At 39.9% G+C, this 22,175-nt stretch overlaps 1 protein-coding gene across 1 annotated transcript in view; it reads left to right on the top strand.

Moving 5' to 3' along the window:
• dnah9 (dynein, axonemal, heavy chain 9) overlaps window positions 1–22,175 on the top strand; it is a 428,033-nt gene that overhangs the window by 50,454 nt on the left and 355,404 nt on the right. Inside the window, exons 14-29 of the mRNA XM_037691599.1 lie at window positions 1,791–1,899; window positions 5,587–5,828; window positions 5,963–6,098; window positions 8,137–8,333; window positions 8,409–8,671; window positions 9,139–9,300; window positions 10,327–10,549; window positions 10,784–10,950; window positions 12,707–12,850; window positions 14,835–14,994; window positions 16,918–17,073; window positions 18,126–18,258; window positions 18,339–18,616; window positions 18,909–19,039; window positions 19,319–19,445; window positions 19,770–19,907. Of these exons, the coding sequence (XP_037547527.1) occupies window positions 1,791–1,899; window positions 5,587–5,828; window positions 5,963–6,098; window positions 8,137–8,333; window positions 8,409–8,671; window positions 9,139–9,300; window positions 10,327–10,549; window positions 10,784–10,950; window positions 12,707–12,850; window positions 14,835–14,994; window positions 16,918–17,073; window positions 18,126–18,258; window positions 18,339–18,616; window positions 18,909–19,039; window positions 19,319–19,445; window positions 19,770–19,907 (2,766 nt within the window). The remainder of the gene's footprint in view (window positions 1–1,790; window positions 1,900–5,586; window positions 5,829–5,962; window positions 6,099–8,136; window positions 8,334–8,408; window positions 8,672–9,138; window positions 9,301–10,326; window positions 10,550–10,783; window positions 10,951–12,706; window positions 12,851–14,834; window positions 14,995–16,917; window positions 17,074–18,125; window positions 18,259–18,338; window positions 18,617–18,908; window positions 19,040–19,318; window positions 19,446–19,769; window positions 19,908–22,175) is intronic.

Here is a 22,175-nt window from a genome sequence, read left to right as displayed (position 1 = left end):
AAACCATACTGCTGCTTACAATAGTCACCTCTCATCCAAGTCTTGCTTCCACAACTCTCTCCCAGATCTTCATTGTGTGACTCATCAACTTAATTCCCCTGTAGTTGCTACAACTCTGTACATCACCCTTCTTCTTAAAAATGGGCATCAGCACACTTCTTCTCAATTCTTCAGGCATTTTCTCACCCTCAACTATGATATTGACTATTTGAGTCAAAAACCTAACTGCCATTTCTCCAAGATATTTCCAAACCTCCACTAGTATGTCATCAGGTCCTAAAGCCTTCTCATTATTCATTCTTTACAGAGCTGTCCAGTCTTCATCCTCACTAATCTTTCCCGCTTCCTGGTCCACAGCTTCTATGAACTCTACTCCTCTTTCTCTTTCATTTTCTTCATTCATTAGCTCCTCAAAGTACTCATTCCATCTTCTCATCACACTCTCATTTGTTAAAACATTACCATTCCCCTCTTTAACAAGCCTAACCTGTTGCACATCCTTTCCAGCCTGATCCCTCTGATCAGCCATATATACTGAGCACAAATTTGGGGTAATGGTAGGATTTATAAAAGAAGTAAGAGGCAGCATGGTGGGCTGACGTTATCCTGATGCTGTTATGCCTTTGAACTGCGGTGCGAGGTAGTAACAGCTGTAACAGATGATACAGTTTATAAAATGATATGTCAGCATTGCTGCTCGAGGATGTTACTGTAGAAGATGTCCAACATCCATTTAATGTATATCACTCCACTTCAACCCTGCTGCTTTCTTTGTTTTCCACTCTATTAATGAAATCTCACATCATCATGTTTTTTATCTGTTCTGATTGATGTATTTAATTTATTATTAATAATTTACTAATTTATTATTAATAATTATTGAATAATTTATCTGGTTTGATTTGAACAGTCAGAAGTAGCTAAAAGACAGGATCATTTTTGAGACCAAATATAGGCCTGTTTTGTGAAAGGAGCCTATGTGATCACATGAAATGAACGACATAGATTCAAGTACCAGTGCACTTTAAACAGGGCACAATATAGGTCACAAAACTGAATATACAATTCATGTCTGCTGAGAATATGGGAGGCTCCAGGTTTACAGTGTATATTGTACATATGTGGAACACCCTTTACTGACCAAAGAGGGAAAACAGCAGAATGCATCTTTGATCATGTTTAATTGTTCTATAAATGTTAACATGTCACACAGATTTGGTCACTTTGTGCAAAAATAAACATTGTAGCTGTGTGTTCAACAGCTGTTGTTTTGTACTACTGTTATGATTGTTGGCTTCTGGGTTTGATTCCTGAATTTTGCTGAGAGAGATGAACTCTCATCATTTAAAAGATGAAATTTATACTCAGAATCAGCCTTTCTTTACCCAGATACCATTAATCTTTCGATTATTTGTATTGAGAACTGATCAAAGTCAAAAATAAACTACAGACGAATGCATAAGGAATCATTAATGTATTTAACTCAGTCAAGCAGAGGAAAACTCCTGTTATCCTCAACCACATCATCTTAATTAAGGGGATTCATAAATTGAAAACACAGCACTTTACTGTTTCCATCTGCAAACATTTACATATATCTAATGCAGTTCAATGCTCAGGCAACATGGAACAATGATGAAAACTTAGTTAAAGATGACTCCCATAACGCTTTAAAATCCCACAGTGGCATTTAGTGGCGCAGATATTAAAACAATGTTTGGCCCCACCAAGAAGGAAATGAAAGTCACATCACCATTCTTGATTTTTTCACACATTCTGTTTGATTGCAGGTGATGCACACTTTGCTGGATGTGGAGCGTCATCTGGTCCAGGACCAGCTCAAGAACATTGATGCTCAGCTTAGACAGGCAGAAGAGAGTCTGAACTGGAACAGCCAAGGTCTGGACAATACTGTATTTGTAACAAATCTTTTTCTTGTTTTTCTTCTTTCTGCTTTTCCATCTTCAGCACTTGATTGAATCTACAAACCATCTTCAGGGGTCACCACAGAGAGTCATCTTCCTCCATCTCACTCTGTCCTCTGCATCCTATGTCCTCACTCCAACTACATCTATGTCCTCTAACTGCATCCATATATCCCTTCTTTGGTCTTCCTCTTTGTTTTTATCCTGGCAGCTTCATTTCTAACATCCTTCTACCAATATACCCACTGTCCCTCCTCTGGATATGTCTAAACCACTGTCCCTCCTCTGGACATGTCCAACCACTGTCCCTCCTCTGGACATGTCCAAACCATTGCCCCTTTCTTGACATGTCCATACTATCTCAATCTGGCCTCGCTAACTTTATCTCCCAGTTGTTCAACCTGTGCTGTACCTCTGATGATCTCATTCCTAATCTTATCCATCCTTGTCACTCCTAAGGAGAACCTCAACATCTTCATTTCTGCTACTTCCAGTTCTTTCTCCTGTCTTTTTGTCCATGTCTCTGTCTCCAGACCATACAACATAGCTGGTCTCACCACTGTCTTGAAAACTTTTCCTTTGGCCATTGTTGCCATTCTTTTGTCGTAAATCACTCCTGTAACGTTTCTCCATACAATCCATCCTGCTGGCCATTTTTTTTTTACCTTTTTCCCACAATATTTGTAAAAAATGCAACATCTAAAACAAAAATGCCTCATTTTTAATTGTGGCATGTCTAGCAGAAGATTTTTCTCAATTATTCTAGTTGTGTTAAGGCACGCATAAGTCTTCTCTGTCCTTTCTACACCATCATACAAAGCAGATACACTGTCCAATAATGAGTCAATTTCTTGTGGTACTTCAAGCATAAAAAATTACAATTTGAAAGTAAAGTCTTTACCATCAATGTCACAGTGACTAATTTAACCTTGGCTTAAAAAACTGATTAATGTTACCTCACTGGAGTGAAGGGAACTGATTTTTATGTGTAGTAAGTTACCAAATTCATCCAGCCATCCATCATCTTTACCCACTTCTTCCTTTTTGGGTTGTGGTGGTCACTGGTGCCCATATCCAACAGTCATTGTGTGAGAGGCCTGGGACACATGGATGAGTCTCCAGTCTATCAGGGACACCTGGACAGGTCTCCAGTCCATCACAGGGACACCTGGACAGGTCTCCAGTTCATCACAGGGAATCATAGAGACAAACAAGACAAACAACCATTCACTCTCTCACTCTCACTTAGGGACAATTTAGAGTTACCAGTCAGTCTAACATGCATGTTTTTGGTCTGTGGGGAAAAAAAACTGGAGTACCAGGAGAAAACCCACGCAGCACTGAGAGAAAACTCCACCCAGAAAGGCCCCCTGTCGGGATTTGAACCGGGGGCGACCTTCTTGCTGAGAGGCGGCAGCTCTACCAACAGCTCCGCCATGCTGCCACACCAAATAATTAAATTACAGTATACATTAGTTGGACTCACTTCCACTCACTGTTTGGGCTCTGTAACCTCCTAAAGACCAGCTGGACACTCTCTTACTACAGAGTTAACCAATAAAAAAGGTGTTTGCTGGAATTAAAAATGCAAAGACCAGGCTGAGTGCTTCCATGAGTGCTCCGTGATCGAAAGGACAATCGTTTTATGATGTTGAGCTGTGGGAAGGAAGGTTTTCTTTGTGCTTCTGCAACAAAACAATATCCCAGACCACCAAGCTCTCTTTGATTATCTGAATGGTCTTGGATTGTCATTCTATTGTTCTCTTGGGGAACTTCATTGTCTAAGCGGGCAACAATAGTTTTCTGGAGGGAAAGGATCGGGATGGAAGACTTCCTCAATCTAAAACCAAGTAATAATTTGGTATTGGACTTATCTGCTAGGCACAGGATTTTTAAAACACCATATAAACACCAAACAATAACCATATCCACCCTAACATGATTCATAAGTACACTTATGGAGGCCACCATGGGCCACCATTCAGTGATTGATTTTGTAATTATATCATCAGACCAGTGACCCTAGGGTTTTGTTTCAGGTAAAGGGAGGGGCAGAACTGTTACCTAATCACCACCTGGTGGTGTGCTGGATCCAGTGGCAGGGCAGGTTGGTTGAAATACCCAGAAAACCCAAACAAATAGAGTGATTGGGATGGTTTGTGGGCAGCACGGTGGCGCAACTGGTAGAGCTGCTGCCTCTCAGCAAGCAGGTCCTTGGTTCAAACCCCAGTCCAGGGGCCTTTCTTGGTGGAGTTTGCATGTTCTCTCCGTGCGTGCGTGGGTTTTCTCCGGGTACTCCGGTTTCCTCCCACAGACCAAAAACATGCATGTTAGGCTGATTGGTAACTCTAAATTGTCCCTAGGTGTGAGTGAGAGAGTGAATGGTTGTTTGTCTCGTTTGTCTCTATGTGGCCCTGTGATGGACTTGCGACCTGTCCAGGGTGTACCCCGCCCCACGCACAGTGATTGCTGGACATGGGCACCAGCGACCCCTGTGACCCAAGGTGGAATAAACGGGTAAAGATAATGGATGGATGGATGGATGGATGGATAGATGGATGGATGGATGGATGGATGGGATGGTTTGTTAGAGGCCTCTGTTTGTGAGATCTACCGTTCACACATTCAGTAGAGTTTTTCACTTGTCTCAGCGGAGTCGGTGACATGTAATAAAACGGGTCACGTTTACGGCCTTTACTACAAATATAGCAATGAAAAATTGTTGTCAGAAGCTTGCTTATTCTCGCTGTGGTGGCAACAAACATATCTGTTGGTGGACAACAGTAATGATGAAAGCTGTAAACTGAAGAAAGTGGGCTTAAGAGCTTGGTTGTCCCGAAGGAACCATGAAGCAGCAGATGGGCAGAAAGTCACTGGATGAACCACAGTTTTCTAAGGTTTCAGATTCAATAACTTGTGTGGGAGGAATTCACAGAACCCACAGAGTATCTGATTGTTCCTGAGAAGATTCTGTCAAACAGTTTAATAATCTTTTAAGATCTTAAACAGTTTGAAAAGCAGAATGTTCTTGGTTTGGATGAGGAACTATGGACATGGACAGGAATATTGCTAAGCAGTGGAAAGAGAACTTTGAGGATCTTAACCAGGTCAACATGGACACAGTGAGGCGAGTTGACTATCTGGACAGAACACTGAGGTAGGTCGTGGCTGAAACACCACTTCCTTGTTAAATAAAGGATGGACAGCTGTGGAGTGGCAGACTAAGATTGTAGTCCTAATTTTTATTTTTAAAAAAGGAAACTGAAGAGTGTGTTCCAACAATCAGGGATCACATGTAGCCTCCCAAAGAAGCCATCACCTGTTTGTTTTTCTGGATCTGGAAATTTGTTGGTATTTTCACCCCATTATCTTCTGCCAACTTGAAGGGTCCTCCCACTCTGATTATAATTTAATGTTATTTTTTGCTTATTTGAAATTTCAAACAATGCATTTTAATTAACAATAGGTGCTGAAGTGAGCAGAAAAGGTAGGCAGACCTGGTTTGTACAGAGTCATAAATGATCTTATGTTTGTGTTTTAAATTACCGAAATATCTAAAGATGGTCAGGCACAGAATAAACTTCTTCTAAACTAATAACCATATTTAAAGATTTAGAGTATTTTAAACATTTTTGACTTCTCTGCCTCACACTTCTTTCAGGGATTTGGCAGTATATCCAGGAAGTGCGAGACTCTGTGTGTGACTTGGAGAACCGACTCCAGAGGATCAAGGATAATGTTGAGGCGATCCAGAGCTGCATGAGGTCTTGGGTCATCCCCATGTTCGATAGGAAGGAGAATAAAAAAGACGCCCTGCTGAGCCTGGAGGACAGGACTGAAAGGGTTGATAAATTTTACAGTTTGGTACGCTCCTCTGGAGAAAAGATTCACTTCCTCCTTAAGGTATATTCTCAAAGATTGACGTATTAAATTCACTTCAAATTCAAATTACTGTTAATCTTTTCAAAGAGTATTTTAATGTAATTTTAAATGCACTGAAGGTGGTGATACTATTTAATTGTTTCTCTGTGTTTTAGACAAACCAGTCAATGTTTAACGCTGAGCCTTCCTCAGAGGAGTGGAAGGCCTATGTGGAGTATATTGACAACATGATTATAGATGGCTTCTTCAACAGCATTGAATGTTCACTCAAGTTCTTTTTGGACAACACTGGTAGGATAAAATGAATGATGAATAAACAATGCACCCGAGAGAAATCTAAAAAAGCGACAAATTAATTTGTTATTTGTGTCTTGGAATTAGAGGTTATTATTGTTTTTGTCACAAAGCCATGATATTGCTGCCAACCCAAATAATATCAGAAGATTCAGAGCCACTTGGCTTCTTTCATTCACCACTGAGTTGGACAGCTACTTAGAGGAATTTCATGTAAATTGGGTATGAGCCTAGTTGGCTGGAGACTGGAAACTTGTGGACTTGTGGCTGGCATGTTTTATCAGCCTGCTTCAATGGATAGAAATGTAGTTCAAGATTATGTGAAACATTTCCAAACTGCTGCTATGTGTAATCATTCTTTTCGTTAATCCCGTTTATTCTATTGCTGCAATTTTCTTTCTCAATAAGAAGTCTTTCAAGTAAAAACTTTGGTGCAAATTTTATAACAAATTTGGTTTCTAAACAATGATCAAATAAACACATCTTTCTGTCGGACATGTAAATTTATGTAACTATCATATTTCAAAGGTATTTTATAGTTTACGGCAACAATCCTGCATTTCAAGCATCTGCACGATGCCCTGCATCTTTTTGGGGTTAAACAATTCCACAGTTTAAACTAGTGGTAAATGCACTTCCTGAGGTGTTTGCTAAGAAAACATAAGTAAAAGGATTGCTGCTTTTTAAAGTTAATCAAATTAAATAAAATGTCAGATAAATTTTTATTTAATGCCGATGCTGATTATTAATATCTAGAGTTATACAGCTTGATAATGATACATATTCGACAGAACATGAGGTTAAAGTTGACCGGACAATCCCTTTAAAACAGGGACGTCCAATCTTGAGGGCCACTATCCTGCATGTTTTAGATGTTTCTCTGCTCCAACTCATCTGATTTGGATTAATAGCTACAGTAATTATCAGGCTTTCACAGAACACAAAGCGGTAATTAAACCATTGAATCAGGTGTGTTGGAGAAGGGAAACAATAAACCCTGCACCACTGAGGTCACAGCTCAGACAGAGTTAAGGTGACAGCAGTACAAGATTATTAAATCAGTTCTTACCACTGATTAGTGGTAAGAATCCAATAAAATCAGTAATCACTAGGAAACAGGTTTTTGACAAAAATGAGCTGTGACCTCATTGGTGCAGGGTTTATTCAGAACCCAAATGGATAATTTTGCCTCAGTTTCTGTGGTAACAAACCAGTAGTCCCCTAATAAGGCTTGGCTATTTGTTCCCCAATAAGTACTGGTTAATTACCCATTATCTCTTGATTTGTTCCTCTTTGGTTTCCAGCATAACTACCCATTAGTTCTTGATTAATTCCTCTTCATTTACAAGGTAACAAACCAGTAGTCTCCTAATAAGGCTTGGCTGTGTGTTCCCCAGTAAGTACTAGTTAACTGCCCATTAGCTCCTGATTCGTTCCTCTTTGGTTTCCTTGGTAACTACGCATTAGTTCTTGATTAGTTCCTCTTCATTTACAAGGTAACAAACCAGTAGTCCCTTATTAAGGCTTGGATGTGTGTTCCCCAGTAAGTACTGGTTAACAACCCACGAGCTCCTGATTTGTTCCTTTTTGGTTTCCAGCATAACTACCCATTAATTCTTGATTAGTTCCTCTTCATTTACAAGATAACTAACCAGTAGTCCCCTAATAAGGCTTGACAGTGTTTCCCAGTAAGTACTGGTTAACTATCCATTAGCTCCTGATTCATTCCTGAGGCGTTTCCTAGTAGTTAATCAAATTTTGTGTACCTTATTGTAAAGTGTTACCAAAAAAGGTGTTGTGTGGCAGAAAGCAAAGCAGCAAACAAAATTAATAAACTCAAAGGTTGGCAGTCAACATATGCTTAACTTGACACAGTACAATGTAACTGCACTATCAGCTACATTTTAATATCAATGACCTTTAAAGGTAAAGACTTTTTTTGGTAGAATTAATATTTGGACTCTGTTTATCATATGCTATACTAAGCTAATTGTCTACTATTGATACCATGTCTGATATCCCTCAACTTTTAAAGACCAAAGAATGGTGCTGACCCCTCTCTTTGAGGCTCAGTTGGATTTGAAGGTTCCTGACTTGGTGTTCACGCCCTCTCTGGAGTATGGGCTTGGAGACTGTTTCTTTGAGATGGTGGAGAGCCTCATCAACAATGTGTTCAGGATTACCACACTGGTACCACGACTGGCCCAGCACAGTTCCTTTCCCCACTACCAGGTACAGCTGTTTCAGTACTGAACATGTAGGCCCCAACCAACCAGAATGCTACATGGTTTCTGATCTTCTCCTCAGACTGATATGGAAGGGCTAGCTGAGCTGGCAGACATGCGTCACCTCCTCATGGAGCGCGTAAAGAGCGTCATGACAACGTGCTGTGAGTTTCGTAACTCTCTGGAGCGTTACAGCTACCTGTACATGGACGACAGGAAAGAGTTCTTGCGTCGGTTCCTTGTGTACGGGCATGTTTTAACAAACCCTGACATGGAGGCTATCGCTGACAGTGAGGTTCAAGAGAGCCCTCCCACTCTGGATGATTTCAGAGAACAGATGGACAGGTAGGTGTTAAAGTGACATCCATGTGTGTTGTTCAGATTCTTTAGGATCTATGTGAGACCTTTTTTTTTTTTTCCGTAGAATGGTGGATGTATTATGGTAGAGTCTTAGTCTGTCTGTAAACTTTATTTTGTCCTGCACATAATGTTTGAAATGTTCAAAATAATTTAACAAAACCTCATACACAAATGTACACTAGACAAAGTGTTACATACACTTTTTGTCACCACAGCTCAATGTACAAACCAAGGTCAAATACTATACAAATGTTTACTTGTTCCTGTCATTATTATAGATTGATGTATTGTTGTATACTATTTTGTTAACAGGTGTATAATGGGCCATATATGGTACTCCTTTATTTATTTATTTTGCCATGCTCTGATTTGATTTGCAGGAGTGAATACAATACATAGGTCACACGGAAATCCTTTTGCTTATCTGCAGTTTGTTTGTCCTGATGTTGTAGTTACGAGCGGCTCTATGAGGAGGTTCAGGACCTTCAGGTTGTGCATGTGTTCCATGGGTGGATGAGGGTGGATGGCAGCAGGATGAAAAGTGCTTTACTCAATATCATCAAAAAGTGGAGTTTCATGTTCAAACAACATCTGACTGATCTTGTTACCAACAGGTATGTAGTGCACCCTCAGCTAAACATGCTTTAATTGTGAGATAAAAATAGTTTAAAACAAGACAATTTTGAAGCAAATATGTGGGGAGCTAATGTACATACTGGCTAAAATTCAAAGATAAAGCTTTCTTCTCTGAAGCCTGATAGTACTTTGGGACTTAGTTTTGTAACAATCAAGCTGATAAAATGCTGGCATTTTGGTGTACAAACTGTATAAGAAGCGTTAAGAAAACCAAGCCTAAAAGAAATGTTTAAGTTGCTGCCAGTGACTCAATATGGTCGCCATCTTAATCACATATCTGTCTGTCACTCCCTGACTGCTTTTTAAAATGAAACTAGCAGACAGAAATGCAGAATAAAAATGGCTCAAACAGTCTTGAAAATTTTAATGTGTTGGAAAACCCTGTTAAAACTTTAAACGCAATTCTAATTGTGACAAATATGCAAGCTATAAAGCTCCAAATGGGGTAAGGTTTCTCATTTGTTTCACCAAAACCTCATAATTATTACCGGTAATAATAATTGTTTTTTTGTTTGTTTTTTTTTGCAGTTTGTCAATGTCATAAAATATACTTCTACCAAAAGTCAAAACACATTCCTACTTATTGAGCTGCTCATTTTGAGATATATTTTGTTTGGGTTGTACCTGAAAACAATTATCTCAGGTGTATATTTTCATTTTACCAAGGGCAATATCAAATTAAACCTTTACTAAAACCAGCCTTTGAGAATATTGGTCCTATTCCTGATTTAACTTCAGTGCCAAAGAACATCCAGATTTCATTAATAGTCTAGGATTTTGATTCATCCTTGTGTCTTGGATCTATCTGGACCCTGTTAGGTTCTGAGTCAGTTGCCTTTAACAGCTATTCTAGGTAGCGGTATAATGTTACTGATGAGCACTTTGTCACCAATATTCTGACCTTTTCTGCAATAAATGTGTTTAACTATGATTCTGGCTATCATGTGCCCTTAATATATGTAAACTGGGTTTGTTGATGTTTGTGTCCAATGGGTTTGCTCTAGCCTGTCAGATCTAGACCGATTCATTGTTGTAACTGAGACTGGCCTGAGGCAGCGGGTGCAGGACGGGGACTACAGTGGTCTGATGGAGGTCATGGGTCACTTGATGGCTGTTAAAGAAAGGCAAGACACTACAGACATCATGTTTGAGCCTCTGCAGCAAACCATCGCTCTGCTGAAGATGTATGAACAGGAACTTCCTGAAGTGGTTTATAAACAATTAGAGGTAAAGACTGATATTCCTCACTTCTTTTTGATGTTTAAAGCAGATGTATTTCAGCTTAAGCAGTCACTTCTTTCATTTTTAAATGTATGTATTCACATTACATTGTGTACTTTTTTGTCCTTCTAGCTATTTATCATCTAACAGCCATGCTTATTTTAAACTTTTCAAGATCAAATATATATATATATATATATGTATATATATATATATATATATATATTTTTTTTTTTGTAGGAGTTGCCAGAGAAGTGGAACAATGTAAAAAAACGGGCATTATCAGCTAAACAACAGGTGGCGCCGCTGCAGGCCATTGAAGTGGCCAGTCTACGGCGAAAATGTGCTTCGTTTGATGTTGAACAGCATGATTTTAGAGAACACTTCCACCACAGCGGACCTTTCAGGTAAAACCCCTCTGACCGTCTAAGCTCAGTTTATGTGGAAAAGTTTAGAAAAATTAAAGGCCTACCTGGTGGATAGCTCTTTGAGCAACATCATATTGGAGAAATGGATTTCAAATGTGACTGGAAAGCCAAGCTAATGTCTAGTCTGAACAGGGCCAAGACCATATTAAAACAACACTAGTCACAAACTTCACAGTCATTCATCATCCATCATCCATCCATCCGTCCGTCCGTCCGTCCGTCCATCCATCCATCCATCCATCCATACATACATACATACATACATACATACATACATACATACATCCATCCATCATCTTTACCTGCTTCTTTCTTTTTGGGTCACGGGGGTCACTGGTGCCCATATCTAGCAGTCACTGTGTGAGAGGCAGTGGAAACTCTGTACAGGTCTCCAGTCCATCACAGGGACACCTGGAAAGGTCTCCAGTCCATCACAGGGACAATTTGACAGGTCTCCAGTCCATCACAGGGACAATTTGACAGGTCTCCAGTCCATCACAGGGACACTTGGACAGGTCTCCAGTCCATCACAGGGACACTAGGACAGGTCTCCAGTCATCACAGGGGCACATAGAGACAAGTGAGACAAACAACCATTCACACTCTCACTCACACCTAGGGACAATTTTAGAGTTACCAATCAGCGTAACATGCATGTTTTTGGTCTGTGGAAGGAAACTGGTGTACCTGGAGACAACCCAAGCAGCACGGAGAGAACATGCAAACTCCACATAGAAAGACCCCCTGCTGAGATTTGACCTAGCAACCTTTTTGCTGAGAGGCAACAACTCTACCAACCGAGCCACAGTGCCGCCTGCACTGGTTTCCATGTGAAGACTATTTCATAGAACTTTATGGTGTTGTCAGTTTTACATCACTGGGTTATCCCAACAGAAATAATCTAATTTTCTGCAGCAAGTGCCCAAGTCTGCAGTAAATCATCTACATTGTTCTGCTGAAACTACTTGCACTTGCAATTAGCCATAAGTTTCTATGTAAATAGCTGTGCAGTACAAAACCAATATTGTTTTATGAAGGTTTTTACATGGTGTGTAGCTAAGAACTACTATAAAACTACTTGAACCTTTAGAAGTGGGGATAGAAAACTACATGTACCTAGGTAGTCTAACTGGAACCATCTAGACAGGAAGTGTAACATGGTCTGTTTACAAAAATGAACAATTTACACTTTAAAAGTACCTCTGAAATGTTTATAGATCCAAGACAATTTAGGCCAAAAGAAGCAATTAGAAGATTTTACAATCTATTCTTTCAAGAACAAGGTTCTGCTGTGGTTGTAATAAACATGAGATGGCAAGAAAACTCGTGGATTTTGTTGCAGCTTGTGACATAACGCCATTACAGAACACCAACTAGCCTCATTCATCCTTCTTTTTGTTTCGTCACTTGATAATGGAGGTGTTATCCTGAGATTCTCTAAGGCTAAATTGAATATTAACATAATGCTAATGAATTCATCGGAAGAGAGGCTTCATCAAGATATCTAATTGTCAGATTAGTTATGTGTGTAATTGGTCTCTTAATAACCTGGTGATTATTTTCCCATTAATGTCAAGGAAATTGTTGGTAATTGTCTCAGTATGGAGTTAGCATTGCAGCCTCTGCAGCCAAGTAGGCCTTGGCAGAACCAGAGCCTGTCATTACCCAAACACAAGATGATGGACTCTGTGCTAAATGTGTGTGTTATGGTGGTGTGCACTCATCTGTGTATAAGGTTTGACAGCAGGAGTCCGTACCAGATGTTGGACGAGTTTCACCAGCAGATCCAGGGCCGAGAGGCAGTGATGGCTTCCCTGCTGGAGACTGCAAGTCTATTCGAGATCACCATCTTAGAGTACAAACATCTCCAACAGTGCAGGTGAAAAGCTTCATTGGATATATTTGTTACAACTGCTTACTTTTTAAGGTCAGCGTGTCAAGATGGCTGACGTAGCTAGCTGACCTCATTGAACACAAAAAGACCATAACACATTGGAAATACCCTGCCTCCCTCTGTCTGTCTCTTTACCCATCCGCCCTTGCCTTTGGGAACATAACTTGAAAAATAAGTGAGGAACCAACTTTAATTTTAATTTGTGGCTGCATCTAGCTGGAATAAAACATCACTCTTAAAAACTGGGTTGCCATGTCACAACAGTTATGGTGGACTCCCAGACCCCCTCACATTACAAATGCTTCTGTGCCAATGCTTAAATGTACAGTTTCCTCTGATGATTGGGTTGGCTTGTGGGTTAGCTGAAAATCAGTGGTGTGCATGGCTAAATCAAAATGTTAGCTTTGCTAAACACTAATTTGCTGATTAAAATATTAGATTTGCTCACGCTAAATTGCTAAACAGATTTTTTTTTAATTTTTGGAAGCTAATACTAAAGTGCTAACATTTATGATGCAGTCTGATGGTCGCTGATGCTGTAAGACTGTAATGTGACAATGTTTTAAATAAACACAACTCCAAACGGTTCATAAATCACAAGCAAAGTGTCCATGTCCATATTTAGAGGTGAGCTTTCAGAAATTAATCTGGTCCATCAGAACCAAAGAGGCAGAGCAGAACTCTGTTGTGCTGAAGCAGAGTGATGCATTCAATGTCTGTCAGATGTCTCCCTCGTGTCATTTACTATAATGAATTAACTCACTTTGGTGGTCCTCTTTGTGGTTAACTACTTTTATGAATTCAAAAAGCGTGCAATACAAAAACCAGAATACTTTTATGAACTAACTACAAAGTTGCTGTGTGTCATCATCAATACTCTCTCAGTAATAAATTTATTTTAATTAAAGTAAACGTGAGATGTGTGAGGGTCACATCCTGCAGAGTGTGAACGTTGCAAAGCATGCTGGGTAGGAATTAAGTGTGCAATGTTTCTGACTGTTTGGTTTTGGTGGGTATCTGGCATATCGACAAATTTGGAAGATGGCGGCAGCAGTTCTGACAATTGTGAGGTTGCCTGCCTTGTATGAAGGAATGTACCAAGCGATAAGCTCTCTGACTCAGATGTTGCATGAGCTGAGTTGTAAGCTGGACATGATTTCTGAGAATCGCAGACCACTTGCGGCTCCTGGGACTCACTGGCAGGAAGGAATCAACCTTGGAGAAGGCTACAAGCTTGATCAGGCGATGTGACTACAAAATTTAGCTGTTTGGAATCACCAGTGAGATGTACCAGCAGAACTATAAAAGCAGACATGGAAATTCAAGCAGAGGCTGCCTGACCCTCACTGCCCTCGTTGGCCTCCTCATGCGGAACTGTATTATGATGTCATCAGTATGTTGCTGTTTTCTGTGCTGAGGTCATTGTTTTGCAACTTTCACACTGTGTCCCGTCTAGGACACAGTGCAAGATTAGATTTTTTTTACACCTACACTCCCCTTTGTGTTTATTTTTCCTTATCTGAAAAAAAGGGCTCCACCTCTTGATGCCGGCAGCCTCAGTAACCTCCGTCTCCCCATGTCTGTTTGTTATGTTTCTCTCTGCAGGCTGCACTGAAATGTAATTTTGTTGTGCTTCGGTGCAATGACAATGATGATAAATAAAATTGTTCCTTCCACTCGCCAGGATCCATCACTCTGCACTGCTTTGGACAAGCAAAAGAACTTAAAACAAAACCTTCCTCTGTTCTTCTTCACAGTGTAACTCCTACCAAATTGAACATCTTGTACCAAAATCATTGTTTACTTGCATTCCCTGCTCAATTCCAGACCAGATAAACACTCATCTAGAAAACTTCAAACATTCACTTTTCAAATCCTTCATTGAAGGAGGGCGTAGGCTTACTGCTGTTTATTTATTAGTTGGGTCATTTTTCTGATGACTGACTGTTCTCTTTCCTCCTCCTGTCAGACGTGAGGTTGTCCTGCTGAAAGAGCTGTGGGATATGATCTCTGTGGTGGAATCCAGCATGGCAGCATGGAGAACAACTCTCTGGAGAGAAATCAATGTAGAGAGCATGGAGCTGGATTGCAAACGCTTTTTTAAAGACATACGTGGGCTGGATAAAGAGGTGAGGAGCACAAAAGCATCAGGACCAAGTGAGAACCTGGAGCTGGACTGGGTTTTGCCATTGTAAGAAACTGTGGGCCATTCAGTCTCTGGTCTACCAACATGAAAGATGGGCGATCATGTGACTGGATGATCATTTATAAAGCATACACACCACTGAGATTAATTTTTCTTCTGTATGTTTTTCGTCACATAACTCGTTCTACAATCTTTGTGCTATTTCAACAATTCCTTTATGAAAGCATTCAGCTCATTCAGGACATTCCTTCTGGGACTTTGAAATTTGTGCAATTTTTACTTTAGAAAATTTTAGCTTTTTCAGCCATGTTTTTCTCAATGAAAATGAATGGAGCTCTTTAAAACCTTTTACTGCTCATTGTTTAATTCTTGTTCAGCTTTTCTCAGCTTCTTTCTGCTCATTTAAGCTTTTTTGTCTACTTTTGAGGTGTTTTACCTACAAATTTGTTTTCTAATTTCTGCTTTTTGTGCTTGATTCTAATCATTTCAACACTGTACGCTCCTTTCAGCCTTTTCCTGCTAATTTTGGTTGTCTCTTTTTGCGTTTTCAGCAACTTTTTTTGCAAATTTTAGCTTCTATGTGATCTATTTAGCCTCTTATTTTTCCAATTTCTGCTAAATTTGTGCTCTGTCCAGCTTTTTCTACACATTTCTGTCATATGTTTACCACTTTCCTCTTTTATTTTCCTGCTTCAGCAAATACTGTATCAGTAGTTCGCAGCTGTAGCGGTGAAACATTTTCAGCCTGGTTTCAGCTTCTTCAGCAGTTTTCAGCAAAAAATCATTCAGCAACAAGCATTCAGACTGAAGTTTCACAGGAAATGATATTTGTCTAGTTTCTCTAGTAGTTGTGTCTGTGTTGATTGTCTGTACTGTCCTGAACAACTGGATGAATTCTGATGAAACTCAAATAATCATAAACATCTACAATTCCAAAACTTCTAATCAGCCCAATCTTAAGTAGATACTAAAGCTAAATGACTTTAGCAAACACAAAAATTAAATTCTAAACTAATTCAGTCAGTTTTACAAATATGAAATTAAACTTAGTGTAAAAGTAGCTGAGAAACATTTTGATACATTTTTCAGAAATTGACAAGAACTCAATTCACATGATTTTTATAACCTAGTTTTTATATTTTTACAAATTGATCCTATGTACCTTTAAATTTTGACACAAATGGAAATGTTGACATTGGTTAAATTTAGTAATCTATAAAAACAGATTAATATATGCATATCAAACAATACACACACACATACATATACAGTATCTATCTATCTATCTATCTATCTATCTATCTATCTATCTATCTATCTATCTATCTATCTATCTATCTATATATATATATATATATATATATATGTATATATATATATATATATATATATATATATATATATATAATTTATTTATTTTACCGTGGCTTATTAAGGACAGAGTCTCCAGTTTATCTTAAGGTTGATGTTTTTCTGTTGATCTGATCTGTTTTTTTAATTCTACTCAAATTGCAAAACACTTCCAAAACCAGATCAAACCGACATCAACACGTCAGTCATTTCAACTTTTAATCTGCAATGTCTGCCATGATTCCAGAGTTGAATTTTGCATCATGTTGTGCTTCAGCTGAACTCCTGAACAGGTCCAGCTGTGAAAACACGTCTATGTGACAGAACATCAGTGTGGAGAGCCAGAGGAAACCCAAACCAAATAATTCTTTCATTATAATCAGACTTTGATTTTATGAAAATAATTTTTGTCCATGTGAACATCTGCCAGATTTCTGAGTTGGAGTGTTTTCAGCTGAATGAACACGGTCATGTGACTTCTTAGAGACAATATCTGTTTGTTGAAGTAAAAAAACTTCAAGCTAATTTTTCTGATCTCTGGTTTTGTGTGTGGCAGGTTCGAGCGTGGGATGCTTTCACAGGTCTGGACAGCAGGGTGACGAACATCCTCACCTCCCTCCGGGCTGTAGCAGAACTCCAGAACCCAGCCGTCCGAGCTCGACACTGGAACCAGCTGATGGCTGCCACTGGAGTCCACTTCAGCATTGACCAGGTTCTGAAAACAACCATGTTTCTGCAGTACCCATCAAACTGTAGTTTTATAAAAAAATTTAAAAAAAAATCCTATGAAATCTGCAAGTATTTGCTGGAGATGACTGTCAACTAATACCACATCAAACTTTTGATTGATATCTGTGAAATCGATTGTTTTACCCTGTTTTGTGTTTTCTATGATCAGCTGGCTGCAGCAGCCATCTTAAACTGCTTTGACTTCAAAAGTTAATCAATTGTAGATATCTGTCCAATGATTGATCCTGAGATCCAAAAAAGTTAACTCAGGTCCTCTGGACAGATTCTTCTTGTCGAAACATCATGATGCATGCTCAATAATCCAGGTAGAAAAATCTAAAAAAAAGTTAAATCTGGTCCTCTGGACACTCAAAAAACAAAAAGCAAAACAACAACAAAAATGTAGAAACGTTTCGTCTTTCATCCGAAAGACTTCCTCAGTCTGAGGTGCTGTGTTCAGCTCAGTCTCTTAAATAGCACCTTCTCAGAGTGGATCAACCAGTTTGCTGCTGACAACCAAAACCAGCTGATCACATGATCAAGAAGGACCATCAGCCTAACAATGGATCATTAGCACACTGATGGCTGTTTACTATTCACAGGGGGCTGAGTGATACTAGCAATAACATCATTGTAAGAGGGGGACAGTTGAAGACGAAGGCCTCCACCCCTGTTTAATGATGGACGGGTTCTCTTCACAAAGATGGCCTCCTTTACTCCTCTCTCAAACCATCGTTCCTCTCTATCCAGGATGTGAACATCTTCATCCCTGAAAGCGTGACTTCTGGTCTGCAGATGTGTTGACCGCAGGGTCCTGGCCTCATGATGTAGCTTTTCTGTGATATCAATATCAATATATCAATATCCTGATATCAGGATATTGTTTCCTGAGTTTCATTCATATCTGTCCAGTGATTCAGTCTGTGTTTTGTCAACAGACACACACCAGATAATAAAATAATGTTAATAAATCAACACCTGACATCTGAGATCCATTATGGTGTAGGACTGACATATTTTTGGCACCGGCAGCAGGAGGCCACCCTGTCCGACCTGCTGCAGCTCAATCTGCACTGCTTCGAGGACAAGGTCCGAGGGATTGTGGACAAGGCTGTCAAGGAGATGGGGATGGAGAAAGTTCTGTCTGAGCTCAACTCCACATGGACAGGTACACGCAGAAACACTCTTACACACCCAAAAAACATCTGTATCTCCACACTTCTCAGAGGTTCTGATGATGTTATCCAGCCATGCAGTTCCAGTACGAGCCCCACCACCGGAGCCGGGCGCCTCTGATCCGGACAGACGAGGAGTTGATCGAGACTCTGGAGGACAACCAGGTCCAACTACAGAACCTCATGTCCTCCAAGTACATCGCACACTTCCTGGATGAAGTGTCTTCTTGGCAGAACTGCCTGTCAGTGGCCGACTCCGTCATCGCCGTCTGGCTCGAGGTGCAGCGGACATGGAGCCACCTGGAAAGCATCTTCATCGGTTCTGAGGACATCCGCTCACAGCTGCCGGAGGTGACCCACCGAACACGGTCACAGTTATCTGCAGCTCCATATGGCAGACTGTGACCTGCAACCTTGTCATCACTACACACTCAGATAGGACAACAGCTACTTGTTAATTAGGAATCCTTCAATTAGCCCTTACCCCCGGTTCAGGAGCTCACATTGCATCGCTTTTTAATTGCTCTCATGATGGGCTGTCTGCATCTGAGTCCAGATGTTGGATATTAAACTTCTAAATCTCTCTTCTCTCTTCTGCGGACTTAAATCTGCCAACTTGGCTTCCTTGTTCAATCCTTTGCAGGACTCCAGGTGCTTTGATGGGATTGATGCTGATTTCAAAGAGCTGGCGAACGCCATGCATCAAACGCCCAATGTGGTGGAGGCCACGAACAAACCGGGCCTGTTTGGTAAACTGGAGAACATACAGAGCAGGTGAGGGCTGAGTGAAGATGTATAAGTCTGTAAGAATGTGTTTATTTTAGCATTTTAGGTAAATCCTTTTACATGTCCTGATGCATGCTCAATAATCCAGGGAGAAAAATATTTTTTGACACGGCACAGCTTTTTCTACAATTTAGCATATTTTAGTTTAGATGGCACAGCTTTTCCTGCTTTTACTTCAGTTTTTGCTTCTGTCATCACTTTAACTGAAGACCTATATTCTAACTTGTAAAAAATGGACACTCTAAGTGCTTTTGCATTTTTCCACAGGCTCTCTGTGTGTGAAAAAGCTCTGTCTGAGTACCTCGACACCAAGCGTCTGGCATTTCCAAGATTCTACTTCATCTCTTCAGCTGATTTGTTGGACATACTGTCCAACGGGACAAACCCACAGCAGGTCTGTTGCTCGTGTCTTAACGCACCTTAAACCTTTTTTTATCGCTTTTGTTAAAACACTTTGCACCACTGAAAGCTGCTAGTACCTCCTGCTGGCTTTTGTAGTATCTTTAGTATCCACATAGGGGCAGTGTTGCTCACAGGTTTCCACTCCACACAAGAAGAAATGTGTGAAGAACATGGCTGAAGATTTTTTTTAAAGGCTGGAATGCAGCAGACTTGGACCGTGACCCTCATTAAAACATTGTTAAAAAAGACATTAACTTGTCATTTATGTGGAGGATTGCAGTCGGAGTGTGAGCTTGGTGTTTGTGTGTTGGATCAGGTCCAGAAGCATCTCTCAAAGCTGTTTGACAACATGGTTAAGATACAGTTTGAAGATGATGGAAAGACTGGTGTGGGCATGTACAGCAAAGAAGAGGAGTACGTCCTGTTTCATCAGCCATGCGACTGCGGTGGACAGGTAAAATACACCATCTGTCTGATATCCCTGAAGCAGTTTGTACTCTCTAGACTGGATTAAAAGTTAAAGACACTTTCAAACCCTCTTTCATTTTCAGGGTTTAACATAGCAGGACATAATAAAACTGACCTGGTCTTTACCATATTTTTGTTTTCACTCTAACCTTCTATGTACCTCATTATTCATTAAAATAAAAATGAAACCAAAATAGAAAAGAAATGGTGGGAAAACAAATATTGCTACTTTCATATGATTTACAAGGCAGCCAGGTGATGTTTTTTATTTTATTTTATTTTATTTAACGCTTAGTTATAGGGGAGTGGTGGTGCAGAGGCTAGAGAAGGTGGGCCTGTGAATGGAAGGTCGCCGGTTCAACTCCCTGTACTGACAACACCAAAATGTGGGTGGGAAAGGTGATACACCCTCACCTGCCCCACTGTGAGCCCCTGAGCAAGGCCCCAACCCCCACCATCTGCCCCCCAGGCCCAGTAGATGGCAACTGCTCCACATAGAGGGCTGTGGTATCTCAGTGGTCTGTGGTTGTGTCAGGAAGGACATCTGGCATAAAAACAATCACCAAGACTTTGTGCAAGTTGGTTCGCTGTGGCGACCCCTGAAGAAGGAGCAGCCGAAAGAAGAAAAAATAAAATAATTAATCTTTACTTTTACATGTAGTCTCCCTGAGTGATTAGGTCTCATTTATGCGAGACCTGTTTATGTTGATCAAACTGATCATCATCAGGCTAAGGGCTCCGGGCTCAGCACTGGGAGACCCCAGGGCTGTGTGTTTAACCCCTGCTCTATAACCTCTACACACGACTGCACCCCTGCTCCCCACAGCTACACCATAGTGAAATTTGCAGACGCCACCACAGTGGTGGGGTTCATCAGTGGGGGGGATGTCTGCCTACAGGGATAAGGTGGAACAACTGGTTGCTTGTTGCAGAGGGAACAATCTGCTCCTCTCTTGTCTTGTCCATTCTGTCACTTTGCTGCTTTTGAGCATTCAGGTGTGTGCTAACACAGTGCCAGGAAGGAAAGACATCAGCAATGACAAGCAATGTACCATTACTTGTACGTCTATTGGGTATTGGTTCAGTACCATGTGGGTATACTCTTGTTTCTTAAAGTGTTGTGATACCACAGTACAAATACTTTAATGCAGCATGATGCTCACCAGCAGAGTGGAGCAGCGTCAGCTGTGTGGAGGGTAGTTCTTTGTGTGTGTACTGTCCTGATTTACACTCTTCATCAGTGGGCAACAGCAATGCACCACAGTTGTTACTAACCACCAATAAATACCAGAAGAAGAAGAAACCATGTGGAGGTATCTTAAAGTGAACGATGATGGCAAACGTAAAGCAGACGTGTCAAATGACAGTTTTGACTTTTCAACTGGACCTCATTTTAACTCATTTTCCTTCAAACCATTAGTTTGTGTTAGATTACATTGTTCAGACAGAAACTATGTTGTAGCTTCTGTGGTTTTGATTAGGTTCTTAATACAGGTCTGGGGTCCTTTGTGACAAGCCTAGAAGCATACTTATGTGGTAAACAGTGCAGTAGTTTGAGGTGGTTTCAGTGCAATCAGAGATATTTTAACACAAAGACCCTCTGAGTTTGTTTAGTTTCCATTGTGTTGGGATGTGAGTTGAGTTGACCTAATATGGTTTGGAGACTCTTGAATTTAGATTATACATTTAGTCTTTCTATATTATGAATTTGATTAAACAGAATTACTTTGTAATCTTTGAATGATTCATGCAAGTTAAATATTAATTTTATTTCTTTCATCTTTAAATTACATAGATAAAATTTATAGTGATTAGTTCTAATAAAAAGCATTTTTGGTGGCTAAAAATAATTGCTTGTAATTATTTATTTGAGGTAATTAGGTAAGATACAAATAAAATAAATCAATTTATTTATACAGACTCTTTCCAAAAAATTTGAATATCATGGAAAAATTGTTTAATATCCATAATTCCATTCAAAAAGTTAATTTTGGTAGATGATAAATTCACGGTCCACAATTTAAACAATTTCAAGTATTTCTTTGTTTATTTTTACATAATTTGGGCTTACAGGTCACGAAACCCATGAAAACAGGAATTCAAAAAATTTGAATACTGTGGAGAAATGAGCCCAAATATTGCAGGGCATGAATGTTTTAAACTGAGTGTGACACTAATCATCTACTAAACTCAAAGCACCTGCACAGTTTGGTTCAATTGTCTCAATTTGGTTCAAAATGGGTAAGACTGCATA

The sequence above is a fragment of the Nematolebias whitei genome, chromosome 17 (genome assembly GCF_014905685.2).
Source record: "Nematolebias whitei isolate Nwh7 chromosome 17, NemWhi1, whole genome shotgun sequence".
Lineage (NCBI taxonomy): Eukaryota > Metazoa > Chordata > Actinopteri > Cyprinodontiformes > Rivulidae > Nematolebias > Nematolebias whitei.
Note: the sequence above shows the minus strand (reverse complement) of the source record. Positions and strands in the feature narration are given on the sequence as shown.